This window comes from Canis lupus, chromosome 2 (assembly GCF_048164855.1).
Source record: "Canis lupus baileyi chromosome 2, mCanLup2.hap1, whole genome shotgun sequence".
NCBI classification, from domain to species: Eukaryota; Metazoa; Chordata; class Mammalia; order Carnivora; family Canidae; genus Canis; species Canis lupus.
The window spans coordinates 4307660-4321999 of NC_132839.1; the positions used below are offsets into that span (position 1 = coordinate 4307660).

The 14340-nt window shown below is 34.6% G+C and overlaps 1 protein-coding gene across 18 annotated transcripts in view; it reads right to left on the bottom strand.

The window, feature by feature from the left end:
- FER (FER tyrosine kinase) overlaps positions 1–14340 on the bottom strand; it is a 432700-nt gene that overhangs the window by 332975 nt on the left and 85385 nt on the right. For 16 of the 18 annotated variants that reach the window (XM_072788238.1, XM_072788233.1, XM_072788277.1 and 13 more), the window contains one exon: positions 1532–1715. In XM_072788238.1, the coding sequence (XP_072644339.1) occupies positions 1532–1715 (184 nt within the window). Of the gene's footprint in view, positions 1–1531; positions 1716–13257; positions 13325–14340 lie in introns of those variants that run through there. The other 2 variants (XM_072788323.1, XM_072788390.1) reach the window with 2 other exon arrangements.

Consider the following 14340-nt stretch of genomic DNA (forward strand, 5'->3'; position numbering starts at 1 on the left):
TTGTATAAATGTGACATGGAATTCAATTTCAGTGAAATCATCATGCTTGGATATTTTAGATCTAAAATAATTCATTGTGAAAGATAATATGCTATAGAAAACTACCATGTCTCAAAAAGACATCTATTGATGATTAATATGCCCTTATTGATGATTCATGTGAAGAGTTTGAAAAAATACTCATGAAATCAGAGTAGGGAAGGAAGTATTTCTGAATCAACAATATATAATTTAAAGTAGACATAACTATGGGGCTCCTGTGTGACTCAGACTGTTAAGCATCTGACTCCTTGATTTCAACTCAGGTCATGATCTCAGGGTCATGAGATGGAGCTCTCATCTGCGACCCCTGCTCCACCATGTACTTGCACACTCTCTCTCTAAATAAACTTTTAAAAATTAAAAAAATAAAGTACACATATCTAAATCCATAGATTAAATATTTTAGGGAGATATTTTACTATTTTATCACTACCATTAAAAGTTTACATATTCAAGTCAACTAAAAACACTTTTTCATCTTTTTACTGAGAAAATGGGAGATCACCTAAACCATCTAACAAGGCAGATGAAGTCTGCCGAAGGGTGGCTTATCCTTTTGTAGTCTTGTATTGATACCTCCGGTTAACGTGTACCTTTGATGTATTGCCCAAAGTATATTGTTAGCTCCTTGAAGGCAAAAATCATGGCCAAATCACAGACTGTGTTTTGCATACTGTAGAATGTCAATAAACATTTGTTGATTTTACTCTCATACAATAAGCCGGCAAAGAAAACTTCAAAAAATTATTTTCTTTAATGGAGCTATAGGGCATAAGGGTAAGTGTTTAAGTCTGTCAGAGAAAGACAAATACCCTATGTTTTCACTCACATATGGAATTTAAGAAACAACAAATACAATGAGCAATGAGGAAAAAGAGGGAGAGAGAGAGAGAAACCAAGAAAGAGAGACTCTAATTTAGAGAACAAACTGATGGTTACAGGAGGGGAGGTGGGTGGGGTGACAGGTGAAATAGATAAATGGGATCAACAGTACACTTATCATGATGAGCACAGAGTAACGTATAGAATTGCTGAGTCACAACATTGTGCACCTGAAACCTACATCACACTGTATGTTAACTTAGACTGGAATTAAAATTTAAAACTTTAAAAAATTATTTCCTTTGGACTTCTTAGTTGCTCAATACTTAAACACTCAACCCTCTGAAGATAGATATTCACTTCTTAACACCTGTCAATTAATGAATTTTTTTTTTTTTTACCTAAATTTCCAGCTAATGGGAGTAGAACAAAAACATACAAAAAGAAGGACCATTCTTAGGGCTAGCTAGAAGTTCTAAGAGATGATAATAAAATGAATGTATACCAGAAGTGAAAATCAAGAAGGATCAAGGTAAAACAGATCTGAAAAACACACTGGGCTCACAAAACGCAGACAACTCTTATCCGAAAACTTACCCGGGAGAGAGAATAACATTAAAATCATTTCAGGAAGGGGATTTTATGCCAAATAGGAAATGTATCTTACAGTGCTTTTATCATTTCTTCTTGCATCTTCTGAAGAGAGTCCAGAAGCAAAGGAAGTGTGGTGTCATAATACTGATTCTGATGAAGCTGTGCCCCTTTCAGTGCCAATACATACTGATTATGCAATACATGAAGTTTCATTGTCGCTTTGTCATATCGTTCCTTGGCCTTTTCGGTTTCTTTCCCTGGAGAAGACATTGAAGAAAGTTAATGAAGAGATAAAGAGGCTTTATCCTAACTATATGCAACCTGAGTGACTACTATTTTATATTTCACACATTTTATGAAGAATCAACAAAATTTTATTGGACATAAATGATATGCTCAGCTTTATGCAAAGTACCACTTATTTGCCAGTCCTGTGCACACAGGCTGCTATGAAGGAGGCATATATTACAGTAAATGTTTGATAGTTAATGGATACTTTTGTAATAAAATTTTACAGAAAAATGATTCTTATCTTTAAGAAGCTCACACCAAACTGGACAACAATGTACATGAAACTGTGTAACTAAGAAAACATGAAAACTTGTAAATAATGTTAAATTTTGAGGCCTGTATTTGAGGGATCAATAAAGACCACGGGAGCAAGGAGGCTTTGTAGAAAAACCAAACATGGGGTATGTACAGGAAGGTAAAAGAAAGACAGAATGGACAATAATCCCTCCCTCTCACCCTCTCTTTCTGCCTTTCTGCCTTTGATTCGATGAATAGTATTAACTCATCACCACCAGGAACTGTGCTAAACATTAGGAATTCAGTACCTAGCAAAACCAAGTCCTCGATAGAGCCCCTGGTCTGGTAAATTGGAATACTGAGTGAAAATATGGAGATAATAAACAAAATTCCATAGGCAGGCAAAGAAATAAGCTCAAAGAGAGGAAGTTTTAAGGAAGTGAAAGAACTGTGTCTGTAGAGGCAGGGCAATTTTAGGTTGTAAATGACCTGAAAATCAAGCAGAGAATTTAAATTTGACATGGGAGATGTCCAGGAGATATTGACAATACTATGAACTAAAATTTTGTGTGTACCTCCACTAAAATCATTCAGAAAATATTTACAGATTAACAATATAAATGACTATATAAATAAAATTTTTAAGCAGATCTTCAATTTTCAGTGCCAACTGAATATTTCTTGTCAATTATTTGGATCTAAGGAATAAACTTTTCAAAATATTTATTAATTTTTGCCCTCTTTTCCAAGGAGAATCCTCTAAAAGTAGATCTATGTTGAGAATTTTTGATGCCACAGGCTCTTATCTGCTGCCCCTCATCTCAATATTCCTGATAGGTAGGAGTTGGAAAAGCATTCCCTGTTGGAGAATGTCTCTAGCTCAGAGCCAAAAGCAGAGAAAAAGTCAGTGTTTTTGTGGAGAGAGGAAACCTCAGACCCTCCAAAGTGCACAGACAGGCAGGGCAGCAGAATGAGAACAGTTCCCTTGCCTTTCTCATCTCCCCTCCAATTCTCAAGCAGAGGAACCACATCTAGCTGGTGGAAAAGGAAATCTTTCCAGCATGCTGGAAGCTGGAAATTCTACTGGTTCCAAGTACTAGAACTACCACTGAATTCTTGCACACGATTATTTCACGGAGCTTAATCTCTAGCCATTCCTGCACATGGGGATACTATTAATTACCCAAGTCATTTGAAATTGCTACCCTAGATGATTTATTTTGCTTTATAAAATAAATAACTTCTCAAGGAGAAAATATTTGAATCACCAGAGTATCTTTCCTAACCCTTCTCACTGCTGTTTGGAAACAGGTTCTAACACCAGACTGAGGGGGTGAAAGTAAATATATTTACTCAGTTCTGATCTGAAAGGATCAGAAAAAAACAACATGAGCCACTAAAGAAGATTTTTCTCACTTTTTGACTACAAATCACAAGATAATATATATTACGTCATGAGCCAAAGCCATATACATTTTTAAATATGTAATTGAAATAAATTCATGACATAACTCTTCCCCTTACTATGAAGGATGCCCTGTGATTTTTTAAAAATTCTATTTGAATTTTTCATTTTTTTTAAATCTTCACTGAAAAAAACAATACATTTTTTTGCCTCAGTTAATATAAATCCCTAGAGAAATTTTCCCTCACACTGTATGGCATTAGGGATAATCTTTTTAACTTCACAATTAACAAATCACTTCAATAATACTAATCATGAATGATTTTTAAGATTCTCAGAAATACATTCTCCTACATGTTCAATCACCATGATAGTTTTTTTTCATAGAATACTATCCATATTGCTGGGCAGCACCAGTGGCTCAGGAGGTTTAGCACCGTCTTCAGCCCGGGGTGTGATCCTGGAGACCTGGGATCGAGTCCCACGTCAGGCTCCCTGCATGGAGCCTGCTTCTCCCTCTGCCTGTGTCTCTGCCCCTCTCTCTCTCTCTCTCTCTCTGTGCGTGTGTGTGTGTCTCTCATGAATAAATAAATAAAATCTTTAAAAAAAAAAAAAAGAATACTATCCATATTGCTACTTGGCATCCTTCTTCCAAAAATAAATCTCAAAAAATGTCCCCAAGAGTCAATGCAATGATGCATCTATGGCCAGCCACTAAAGCAACAACCTTTTTTTCTCCCTATCCACATAAGTCCGGATGAGACTCCTATATGAAGCTAATATCCAAGAGCCAAAGTGCATACCTAACCAAATTGGAATGAATTTTCTTGGCTGGGAGCTAAGTCACATTAATGTCTGAATCAGAGCAAAAAGTCCACAAACACCTGCTGCAGAAGCTGCCAAAGAGAGCCCTTTCTAAGGCCCTTGCTTTTGTGTTCTTTTTAAAATTTCATTTATCATTTTAAAGCTAGTTTATAGATACATTACTTAAAATTCAGCAAAAGTTTTTTCTTTAATTCAGCAAATTCTAACAAGAGTTCAAAAAGTTATATACAATTACACAAATTGATTCCAAATAGTAAAGTTTTCCAGGGTCTACACTGATAATAAGAAAATAAGGCAAGCATTTACCAAGCAAGAACATTTAAGTACTGTATTCTAATTTGTTAATTTTTATTGTAAACTCAAAAAGGATTAACTATAGTAAATTCAATTAATTCCATATGTAATGTCTTTTTTAAAAATATTACTTTTTATATGAATTCTATTATTCCTAATTAGTTACTTGGGTTTTTTAGTATAACTTCAGGAGTCAAGCTCTGCATACAAACATTTTCATAGAGACATTTAAACCACCCATCTGTCCTCCTATTTGCACAGATTTTTAAACTGCACACTGCCCATCTGTCTTTCTAACTAGTGAAAAATGATGCACTAAATATGCAATACTCAGCTAAGATTTTGTAATCTAAAATAACATTTAAAAAGTTAAGAATTTTAAAAAAAAAGTTAAGAATTTCTGATTTCTCTTTCTTTATCATATCTAAAATACGATAAACAATCCGAAAAAGACTGTTACAATCAAACCTAATTATCAATAGCTTAACAGCAGTCATTAACATGATTTAGAAAAAATTAAATGCCTTTGAAAACATCCAAGGCAAAATCCATTACATTAAAATGCTACTGTTACTAATAAAGTATTTAAAAAGAGCTTTGGGTTTAAAACTGAATTTAGGGGTATGTCTAAGTAGGTTTTTGGTTTGTTCGCTTTTGTACTCTTTAGCTAGCTCACATACACTTATGCGTTTTGTTATGTGGTGTACTTGTGCATGAACATGATCTATTAACCTATCTATATCTCCCTCCCATGCTCCCTCCCCTGTAAAAACGAACAAAAAGTTTCAAAAACATGCTTATTTGCCATGATTTTAAACAGGATTCTATTATATTTTTTCCTGATTTGCTTTAATATAATTACTTAGGTCCCACAGAAACTATATAAGAAAATTCAAGAAATAGTAATCCTCTGTGAAAACCAAAGTTCCAAATAAATTTGTTTTCAATTCCATTCACTTACTAAAATGTGTTGCAAAAACTACCTAACATGATTCTTGCCACATAGCATCTTGGTGCAGAATATTTCACATCAGTATTACTCTTTCTTAACTTTTAAATAACTACATTCGAGCTTAAAATTAATGTGAAGTGTGCAGAGCAAGTAACTTTTTATTGACAGAAACTGAATCATACCTCTGTTGCCATATGATGCTTAAAAAAAAAAATGATGAGAGGCACTGAGGCAGGGCATGAAGCTGTCCTATATGTCAATTAACAGGGAGGATAAAGTCCAATTTTCCTCCTCCACATAATGAATTTCACAAAGAGACTGAATTATAATTCTTTGCCACCACTTGTTGACAAATCTGTTTAATGTTTGTAATAACAGAGTGTATATACAACATGTCATGCCATAAACAATGTTATGAAGCTAGCTAAACTCAATTATGCAAGTTTGACATTTACAAGAGACAGGCAAGACTACTCATTAAACTAGTCTAGAAAGTCAAGTATTTTTTATTATAAACTTCAGAAGTGTTTACCATTTGTTAAATATTATGATGGAAAGCCTCCTGATAATAAATGAGAAGCGATTATTTTCGAAAAGCAAATGCCTGCAAGTAGACTCTGCTTTCATTTGGGTTACTAAACAGCCTACCACCTTACATTTTTCCTTCCTTTCAAAACATTCCTCCTCAACTATACAATTTCTGCTTACTACTCTGAATAAGAAAACAATGAACAAGAATTAATCCTAACTTATGAGTGACGGGGCAAATGCCCACATACGTTTTTTCACATGGAAGTTAAAATTCAAGTATGACACGTGGGAACAATCAATGAGCTACCCATTTTACTCAATGCTATTCAGACAAAAGCAAAGTCAAGAAGTCAGTTTTTCTCTCAGCTCCTTTGATTAGCTGTGCAACCCAAACAAGTCTTATAATTAAATTTTAGTTTCTAATTTCCCGTCCCGGGAGTTAAATAATCTGCCCTTAACAATTCATTGGGTTATGATGAAGACTGAATGGCAAACCATCAAAATACAACACCAAAGGCACAGAATTTGGAGAGATGGTAAAAAAATCTTTGGATCAGATACTCCTATAAAGCACTAAAAAATACTATAAGTATATCCACACTGTGCTACTTTTAATAAATTTCCCAGCATAAGAACAACTGATATATCAGTCCAGAAATATTTACTAGACATGTGTTAGGGCTCTAAACTGTTTAAGTAACTAAAAACAGTGGTATTTTATTTAAAAATTGAACAAAATACCTTTAAAGAGTAGGCTCTCTAACTCTGTGCAATATCATTTCCTTATATACAGTGATTGCTAGATTCAACTGACCAATAATCTTTCAAAAACCTAGAAATTGAATGGTATACAATACTCAAATCTATATTCTATAATATAACAAAGCTGTGAAGGGGAGGATTCCAGGTAGCTGGGATGAAGTAACAGCATAATTCTGAATTTCCCACATAGCATCTGAACAAAAAGAAAAATAAATAAATCTACATCCTCAGCATAATAGGCAGAGAATGTCCAAATTTTAAATTTTCTGTGAGTAGAAAATTAAACACCAAATCTCTGCAAAAGATCTCTCACCCTCCCATTGCAAGCCTCCATGGACACCAAGGGCTGTTCAGAAAAAAAGAAGAAAAACAGAGAAAGAAAAAGAGAAAACCTAGCAGTGTGCTTAAGACTGATCTAAAACCATTATCGGGGCACCTGGTTGGCTCATTTGGTTAAGCATCTGCCTTTGACTCAGATCATGATGCCAGGATCCTGGGATGGAGCCCAGAGTCAGGGTCTCTGCTCAGCAGGGAGTCTGCTTCTCCCTCTGCCCCTCCCTCTTGCTTCTGATCTCTCTCTCTCTCTCTCTCTCTCTCTCTCTCTCTCTCTCGGCTTTCTTTCTCCCAAATAAAGAAATAAAATCTTAAAAAAAAAATAAAGCCATTATCAGAAGAACAAAGTTCATTGTACATGTGAAAATACTGGAAAAGCATAATGGTCAACCACAGAATTGACTGCAAGAAATGAACTAAAAAAAGGGCATGTGATAGGCAAACGAAACAGTCTTATAAAGGTAACACGCCAGGGGGCAAATGTTTAAAATGAAGAAACTTTGGAAACTGTGTAGGAAAAAAAGAAGTGAGAGAAAAAATAAATCCTACAGAAAAAAAAAAAAGAAAGAGAAATATATTAGAATAGAATAGAATAAAAAAGACACATCAATCTTTGTCAAGAGCATGAAGAGTACAAGATTTTACTCTACATGTGAGCTAACAAATTAGCCGCCTCAACTTCATGGACATGGGCAGAAGACACAAGTCTCCTGGGACAGAGACAAAGGACAGTTTATTTCTCATAGCAGTATCAGTAGCTAGGGTATCATCATTAGTCAGTGGGGGGAAACATGTTATACCAGGTCAAATGAAAACCAACAAGGTTAGTAGAAAATATATGTATCATGAATAACAGATAAAGATATATTCTTAAAATTTAAGGAGAAAAAGACCAAAAAGTTGAAAGAAAAAAATGGGCAAAAGACAACTCACAGAAACAAAAAATACTTTAAAATGCGACATTAAGCATATAAAAAGATGGTCAACCTCACTCATAATAAAAGAAATGCCAGCTAAAACCATGAGATGTTATTTTTTTTACCTAGCAAATTGGCATACTAGCAACTGTGTAGAGAAACTGGTACTCTGACACAATTCTGATAGGAATGCAGATTGGAACAATCTTTATAGAAGGTATAAACTACAAATACATTTACCTTTTACAACTACAATCACAGACTTCTAGAAATTTATGCTTAGGACATTTCTCCAATGATAAAAAACAACAACCCACACGCACAGGGTTATTCATGGTAGTAGTGTATCTAATTGGAAAAATTAGAAAAAATTCTATGTCCATATACAGGAAGCACTTGAATAAACTTAAAATGAAGTGCTACGCAATAGTTAAAAAAGAATGAGAAATAAAGCTACAAACTGAAGTATTGTTATTTTTAGGGCACAATGTCAAGTAGAAAAGCAAAGTGAAAAAATATAATAGTTTTTGTGTAAGAAAGAGAAATAATTAAAGAAAATATAGTTCTCTAAGTATATAGTTTTATACAGTTCTGACTTTTGGAATCATTAATGTTTAACCATTAATGAAACAAGTAAACAAAAGCAGTAAGAATAAGAGAGGAGAAAACAACTAAAAATGGGATAGAACAGAAACAAATGAATCAACCCTTATTTCCAGTGAATAATGTAATCACAATGAAAGGAGTGAGGAAGAAATGAATTAATATAAACAGATATAGAAATTAGGCATAGATATACTTGTGTGCATGTTTGTATAAACATTTACTTATTTTTCATTTCTGTCCAGTGAGAGGATCTAGATAGAACAAAGACACCCCAGTAGCAATGAACACACCCAGTGTCCAAATAATGGTTTCTAAATACTAAACGGAAGACCATTAAAAGGAACTGTGGTTCCTTAGAGACATGGAGCAGAATCTAGAGCATGGAAAGTACAAGATAAGCCAGAAAATAAGTGTTCAATGAATGACAGGAACACATCAAAAGGACAGAGGAGTCACTTTCAGTTTCTCTCACATACAGAGAAAGAAAAGATAAAATAAATGTGGCAAAATATTAATATCTGGGGAACATGAGTGAACGGTATATGGGTATTCTTTGTATTATTTTTTCAATATTTCAGTAAGTTGAAACAATGTCAAAAATAAAGGTTAAAAATTGAAAGCTGTGTTGCTAATGAAATAAGTCAATCAGAGAAAGATAATTATCATGTGATCTATCTCCTATGTGGAATTTAAGAAACAAAACAGAGGATCATAGGGGAAGAGAGGAAAAAATAAAACAAGATGAAATCAGAGGAAGACAAATCATAAGAGACTCTTAATCACAGGAAACAAAAAGAAGGTCACTGGAGGAGCTATAGGTGAGGGGATGGGGTAACTGGGGGATGAACATTAAGGAGGGCACATGATGTGATGAGCACTGAGTGTTATATAAGTCTGATGAATCACTGACCTCTACCTCTGAACCCAATAATACATTATACGTTAATTAATTGAATTTAAATTTTAAATTTTTTTTTAATTTTTTTTTTTTTTTATGATAGTCACAGAGAGAGAGAGAGAGGAGAGAGAGGCAGAGACACAGGCAGAGGGAGAAGCAGGCTCCATGCACCGGGAGCCTGATGTGGGATTCGATCCCGGGTCTCCAGGATCGTGCCCTGGGCCAAAGGCAGGCGCTAAACCGCTGCGCCACCCAGGGATCCCTGAATTTAAATTTTAAAAAAAATTTTAAATCAAAAGCTGTGGAAATCTGATAAAAAATCAAAAGCATCTGAATATTCATTAAGTCTAAAAAATTGGAGTTAGTCTACAGATGAAACATCTCAATGATTTGTTCTTTAAATATCAAAATTCTTACTTCCCAAAAGAAAAAAGAAAATTTAGTTTCAAAATGTGTTTCAAAGCAGGTATGTTTCCACACTAAGCAGTATTAGTACACAAAGCTAGCCAGAATAAAAAACAAACAAAAAACAAAACTATCATTCTACTTTATAAGACTAGTCAAGTGTGTGGAATAACAATGTCTCCAGCAAATGAAAGGCTTTTATCCTGTAAATCTTTAAAGGATGCTCTGTGAGGGACAGTCTTTGCCTTAAAGATGCTTGACAAGAAATTTAAAACAATGGCTCACAAAACAGTCATAATAATGTTAGGATATAATTATGGAGGAAGAAGTGTAGAGATCACCATTTATTTAGCATGAATAGCCAACCAGTAAGTGACCTCAAACTGAATAATGTGCTATAACACACAACATTATCTAGTAAGTTGGTGAATACCTTTAATTAAGGGGATTAAAAGCTGCAGGATATACAAAAAATATGTAGAAGATATTTTTCTGCCTCTGGAGAAAAAAAAATAGGTAATGGGGTATAGAAAACTCTTCACTGTACACTTACTGGTTTATATCTTATGATTTTTTTTTTTTGTTTGTTTGTTTGTTTTTATCTTATGATTTTGAATTTGGAATCACATAAGTGTGAAGAGGGAGCCCAAGAATCCCATTAAGAATAAAAAAGTAGGGATGCCTGAGGGCTCAGTGGTTGAGCTGCTTCAGCTCAGGGCGTGACCCTGGGGTCCTGGGATCAAGTCCCACGTCAGGCTCCCCACAGGGAGCCTGCTTCTCCCTCTGCCTGTGTCTCTGCCTCTGTGTCTCTCATGAATAAATAAAATTAAAAAAAAAAAATCTCAAGAAAACCAACAAGCTCTAAGCAGCCTATCTACCCTCTACCCTCTCCCCTGTATAAAGGGGCATTCAGGCTTTTCTCTTAGGCTATGACTATGAACAAACTGCCTTTGCTCCTTGCTAAAACGAATCCATTCACTTAGGGCCTAGATTCACCACCTCTTACCTCCTCAAGGGCACGGCTATAGCCATTCTTCCTTCATTCTGTGGCCTCATCAGCTTTTCCTTTCCTCCTAGAGCATTGTTATCAGCAAAAAAGCTGAAGTTGCTCTTAATCTTTAAAAATAAAAAATAAAAAAAAAAAAACCTCCCTTAACTACTTTCAGTTACTTCCCTCTCTCTTTCCTTTACTGCAGAACTACTGAAATGATTTGTCTGTACCAGTGATCTCCACTTTCTTTCCTCTCTCTTTCTTAAATTCATCCCATTTTAGGCTTTTCCCTCTACTGCAATATTGAAACTGCTCTTTTCAAAGCCACCCATAACCGACACTTTACAAAATCCCAATCTTGGTCCTCACCTTATGTTTAAGCACTACTTAACCTAATGGATCTGCTATTCTTCCCTGAAATCCTTTCCTCCCCCATTTGGATTCCAGAATAACACAGTCTTTTGATTTTCCTTTTATCTTGGAGTTCTTTCAATTTCTTCCTCATTTCCCTGACTTCTTAATGTGGGGCTCAGTCTTGGGACTCTTCTCTTTTCTATCTTAATTAATACCCTTGGTAATGTCATCAAACAGCATGACTTTAAATACCTAATATTCAAGTTTATACTTTTACTCCAGACCTCTCCCAAGAATTTTCCAGAGCTAGAGATTCAAGTACAAACTTGATGTTTGTACTAAGATATCTAATAAGTACCTAAAAACCAAACTCCTGATCTTCACCTCCAAATCTGCTACTCCTACATTTTTCTCCATCTCAGCTAACAATAGTACCATCCTTCCAGTTGTTCAGGCCAAAAATCTTAAAATCATCCTTGATTTCTTTCTCTCACACACTACATCCATTCATCAGCAAATCCATTAGGCTCTATTTTCAATATATACATTCATGTATTCCATGTTTCTAAATATGCCTACAGTCTAAACTTATTTGTAATCCCAAAATCATTACACACAGTACTCTCCAGGCCAATTACAGATAGGCACATGCACAGAGTAGCAAAGGAGTCATTTGATATACATGTTCCCAAGTGAGGTCAAATAAAGCCATGTCTGCCTTTTTGTTTCAGCTCTCATACTGTGAGCTGTCCATTTTGCAGTCGGTTTAGCTCCACATTGACTACATTTTTGTGCTTAGTTGATGATTTTGCTGTTTAAAATGGCTAACCATAGTGCTCAAGTTCTGTCTAGTATTCTTATGACCAAGAAGGCTATAATGTACCTTCTAGAGAAAATACGCATATCAGATAGCTTTGTTTAGTAATGAGTTATAGCACTGTTGGCTTTGGGTTCAATGTTAACAAATCAACAAGGTGTCTTTAAACAAAAAGACATAAAACAAGATGATGTACTGGATCAGTCATGAAAAATGTCGTGACCTTGCTGATAGAAATCTAACCCTTTATGCTACATCCACCAAGGGTAATGAATCAGTACTCAGTTAATACTAATTTAGTGTTCAGAGTGATTTCACAGAATATAACCACTGAAGATAACAAGAATCAACTGTATATCCAGAAATTAACCTCTTTCTGTTACTACCACCCCAGGTCCAGGCAAGCATAAGCCCTTGCCTGGACTACTTCAATAGCCTGGAACCAATCTCTTTACTTCCATCCTCCTTCCACCCCTCATAATCTCAACAAGGCTGCCAGAGTTATCCTATTAAAATGTAAGTCAGTTCATGTCACTCTTCTGATCAAAACCCACCATGGCTTCCCATTTTATTCGGAGTAAAAGCCAAACTGTTTTAAAAGAATGACCAAAATCCTTCAAAATCTGGGTGTCCTTGCTATATGCCATCAGTCTTCCTCTCTGATTTCATCCCATACTCCATGTCTTTCTTTATTGGTCCCCCAGTTACAGTCACAAAAGTATTTGTACCACTTCTCAAATATGCCAGACATGATCCCCTCAAGGAGTTTGCTTTGGCTATTCCCTCTACCTGGAATACTCTTGGCCCAAGATAATTATACACTCCCCTTCCTCACTTCCTTCACCCTTCATTTATGGCTCTCTCCATGAAGCTTGACCCAATCATCCTACCAACATCCTATCCACCTACCATTTTTCATTTTTCTCCATAGTACTTATCACCATCTAATATACGTTTCACTTACTTGTTGAATTAATTAATTAACTTCTCTAAAATATAAGCCTGATAGAGGCAGGAATTGTTGTATGGTTTGTTATCTACAAGATTCCTAGTACAAATAATGATGCCTAGCACATAAAAAGAAAATACATAAATTGATATAGCTCTTACTATTAAAAAATAAATTTAGGCTTAAATAAAATTTTTAAAAAGTTAAAGTTATAGAAAAATTACAATTTTACCTTCTGCATCTGTTTATATCATCTTTCTAGTAATCAAGTCCAAAACTAATAGTGTTAAGGAGCTCACCTATAAAATATAGAGGAAAATCAGCAAAAGGATATCATTTCTTTTAATCTTTTTGTATGTGAAACTTAGCTTTGTTTATTCAATAAAACTAAGAAAAATAGGGACAAATTATTGTGCTTTCACTTTATTTTAATTTTAGGAAGTTATCTGCAGAATATAAATGAATCATGTAGCATATTCCATCACACATAATATTTCAGCATCTAATGAGAATATTATAACTGTCACTCCAATTTCTGCAACTTTAACCCAATGCAAATTAGATTAACAATGAAGAATGTCGTTACTCTTTATGACCTTGTAAAATTCCTATCATATTAAGCTCCATGCAATGAAAAGCATTCATGCCATAAGTAAGCTGCTGATATATCATGTATTAATACATAGGTCCAAAGAAAAAAAAAGGGGGAAAGAAAAGAAAAAGAGAAAACCTCTCATTTTCAAGCCATATCAATAGAAGTGATGATCAACAAACATTGCTTGAATTTGGCTTTTGGTCTTTACAAGTCCTGTATCCAAAATGGATTTCTTCCTTATGTTGACCTGAGAGGTAAATTTGAATTTCAGAACATTTGTCTACAGGACCTCCATATATCAGATTTTAATATTTAAAAATCTCCAAGACTTAGAGATTATTGAATAGGAAGGCCAGTTGCCATTCTTGCTGGACTGAAAATGAGAAAATCAACTAAAAGAGTCTTTAAAAAGTTTTACTCATTCTTTTTAATTTGGATTTATTTAAACATAAATTTAACCATCTGTCTCAAATCTGGACTCATTTCAAACTGGTTTTCATAATTAAAGTACTCTAAAGAGACAACTCAATGGATCTAATCAATTTTAATTGGCTATAAAATACCACAGAACTATTCATAATGTATGAAGAGGCAATTTAAGAAAATCTACTTCCCAATTACAGAAAAATTTACTTCTGAATAAGACTTGTAGCTAACACCCCACAGTTCTAGCAATAGGTATCCTCTTGTTCTCTCTGCACAGAATAAGTGAGGGCTTGT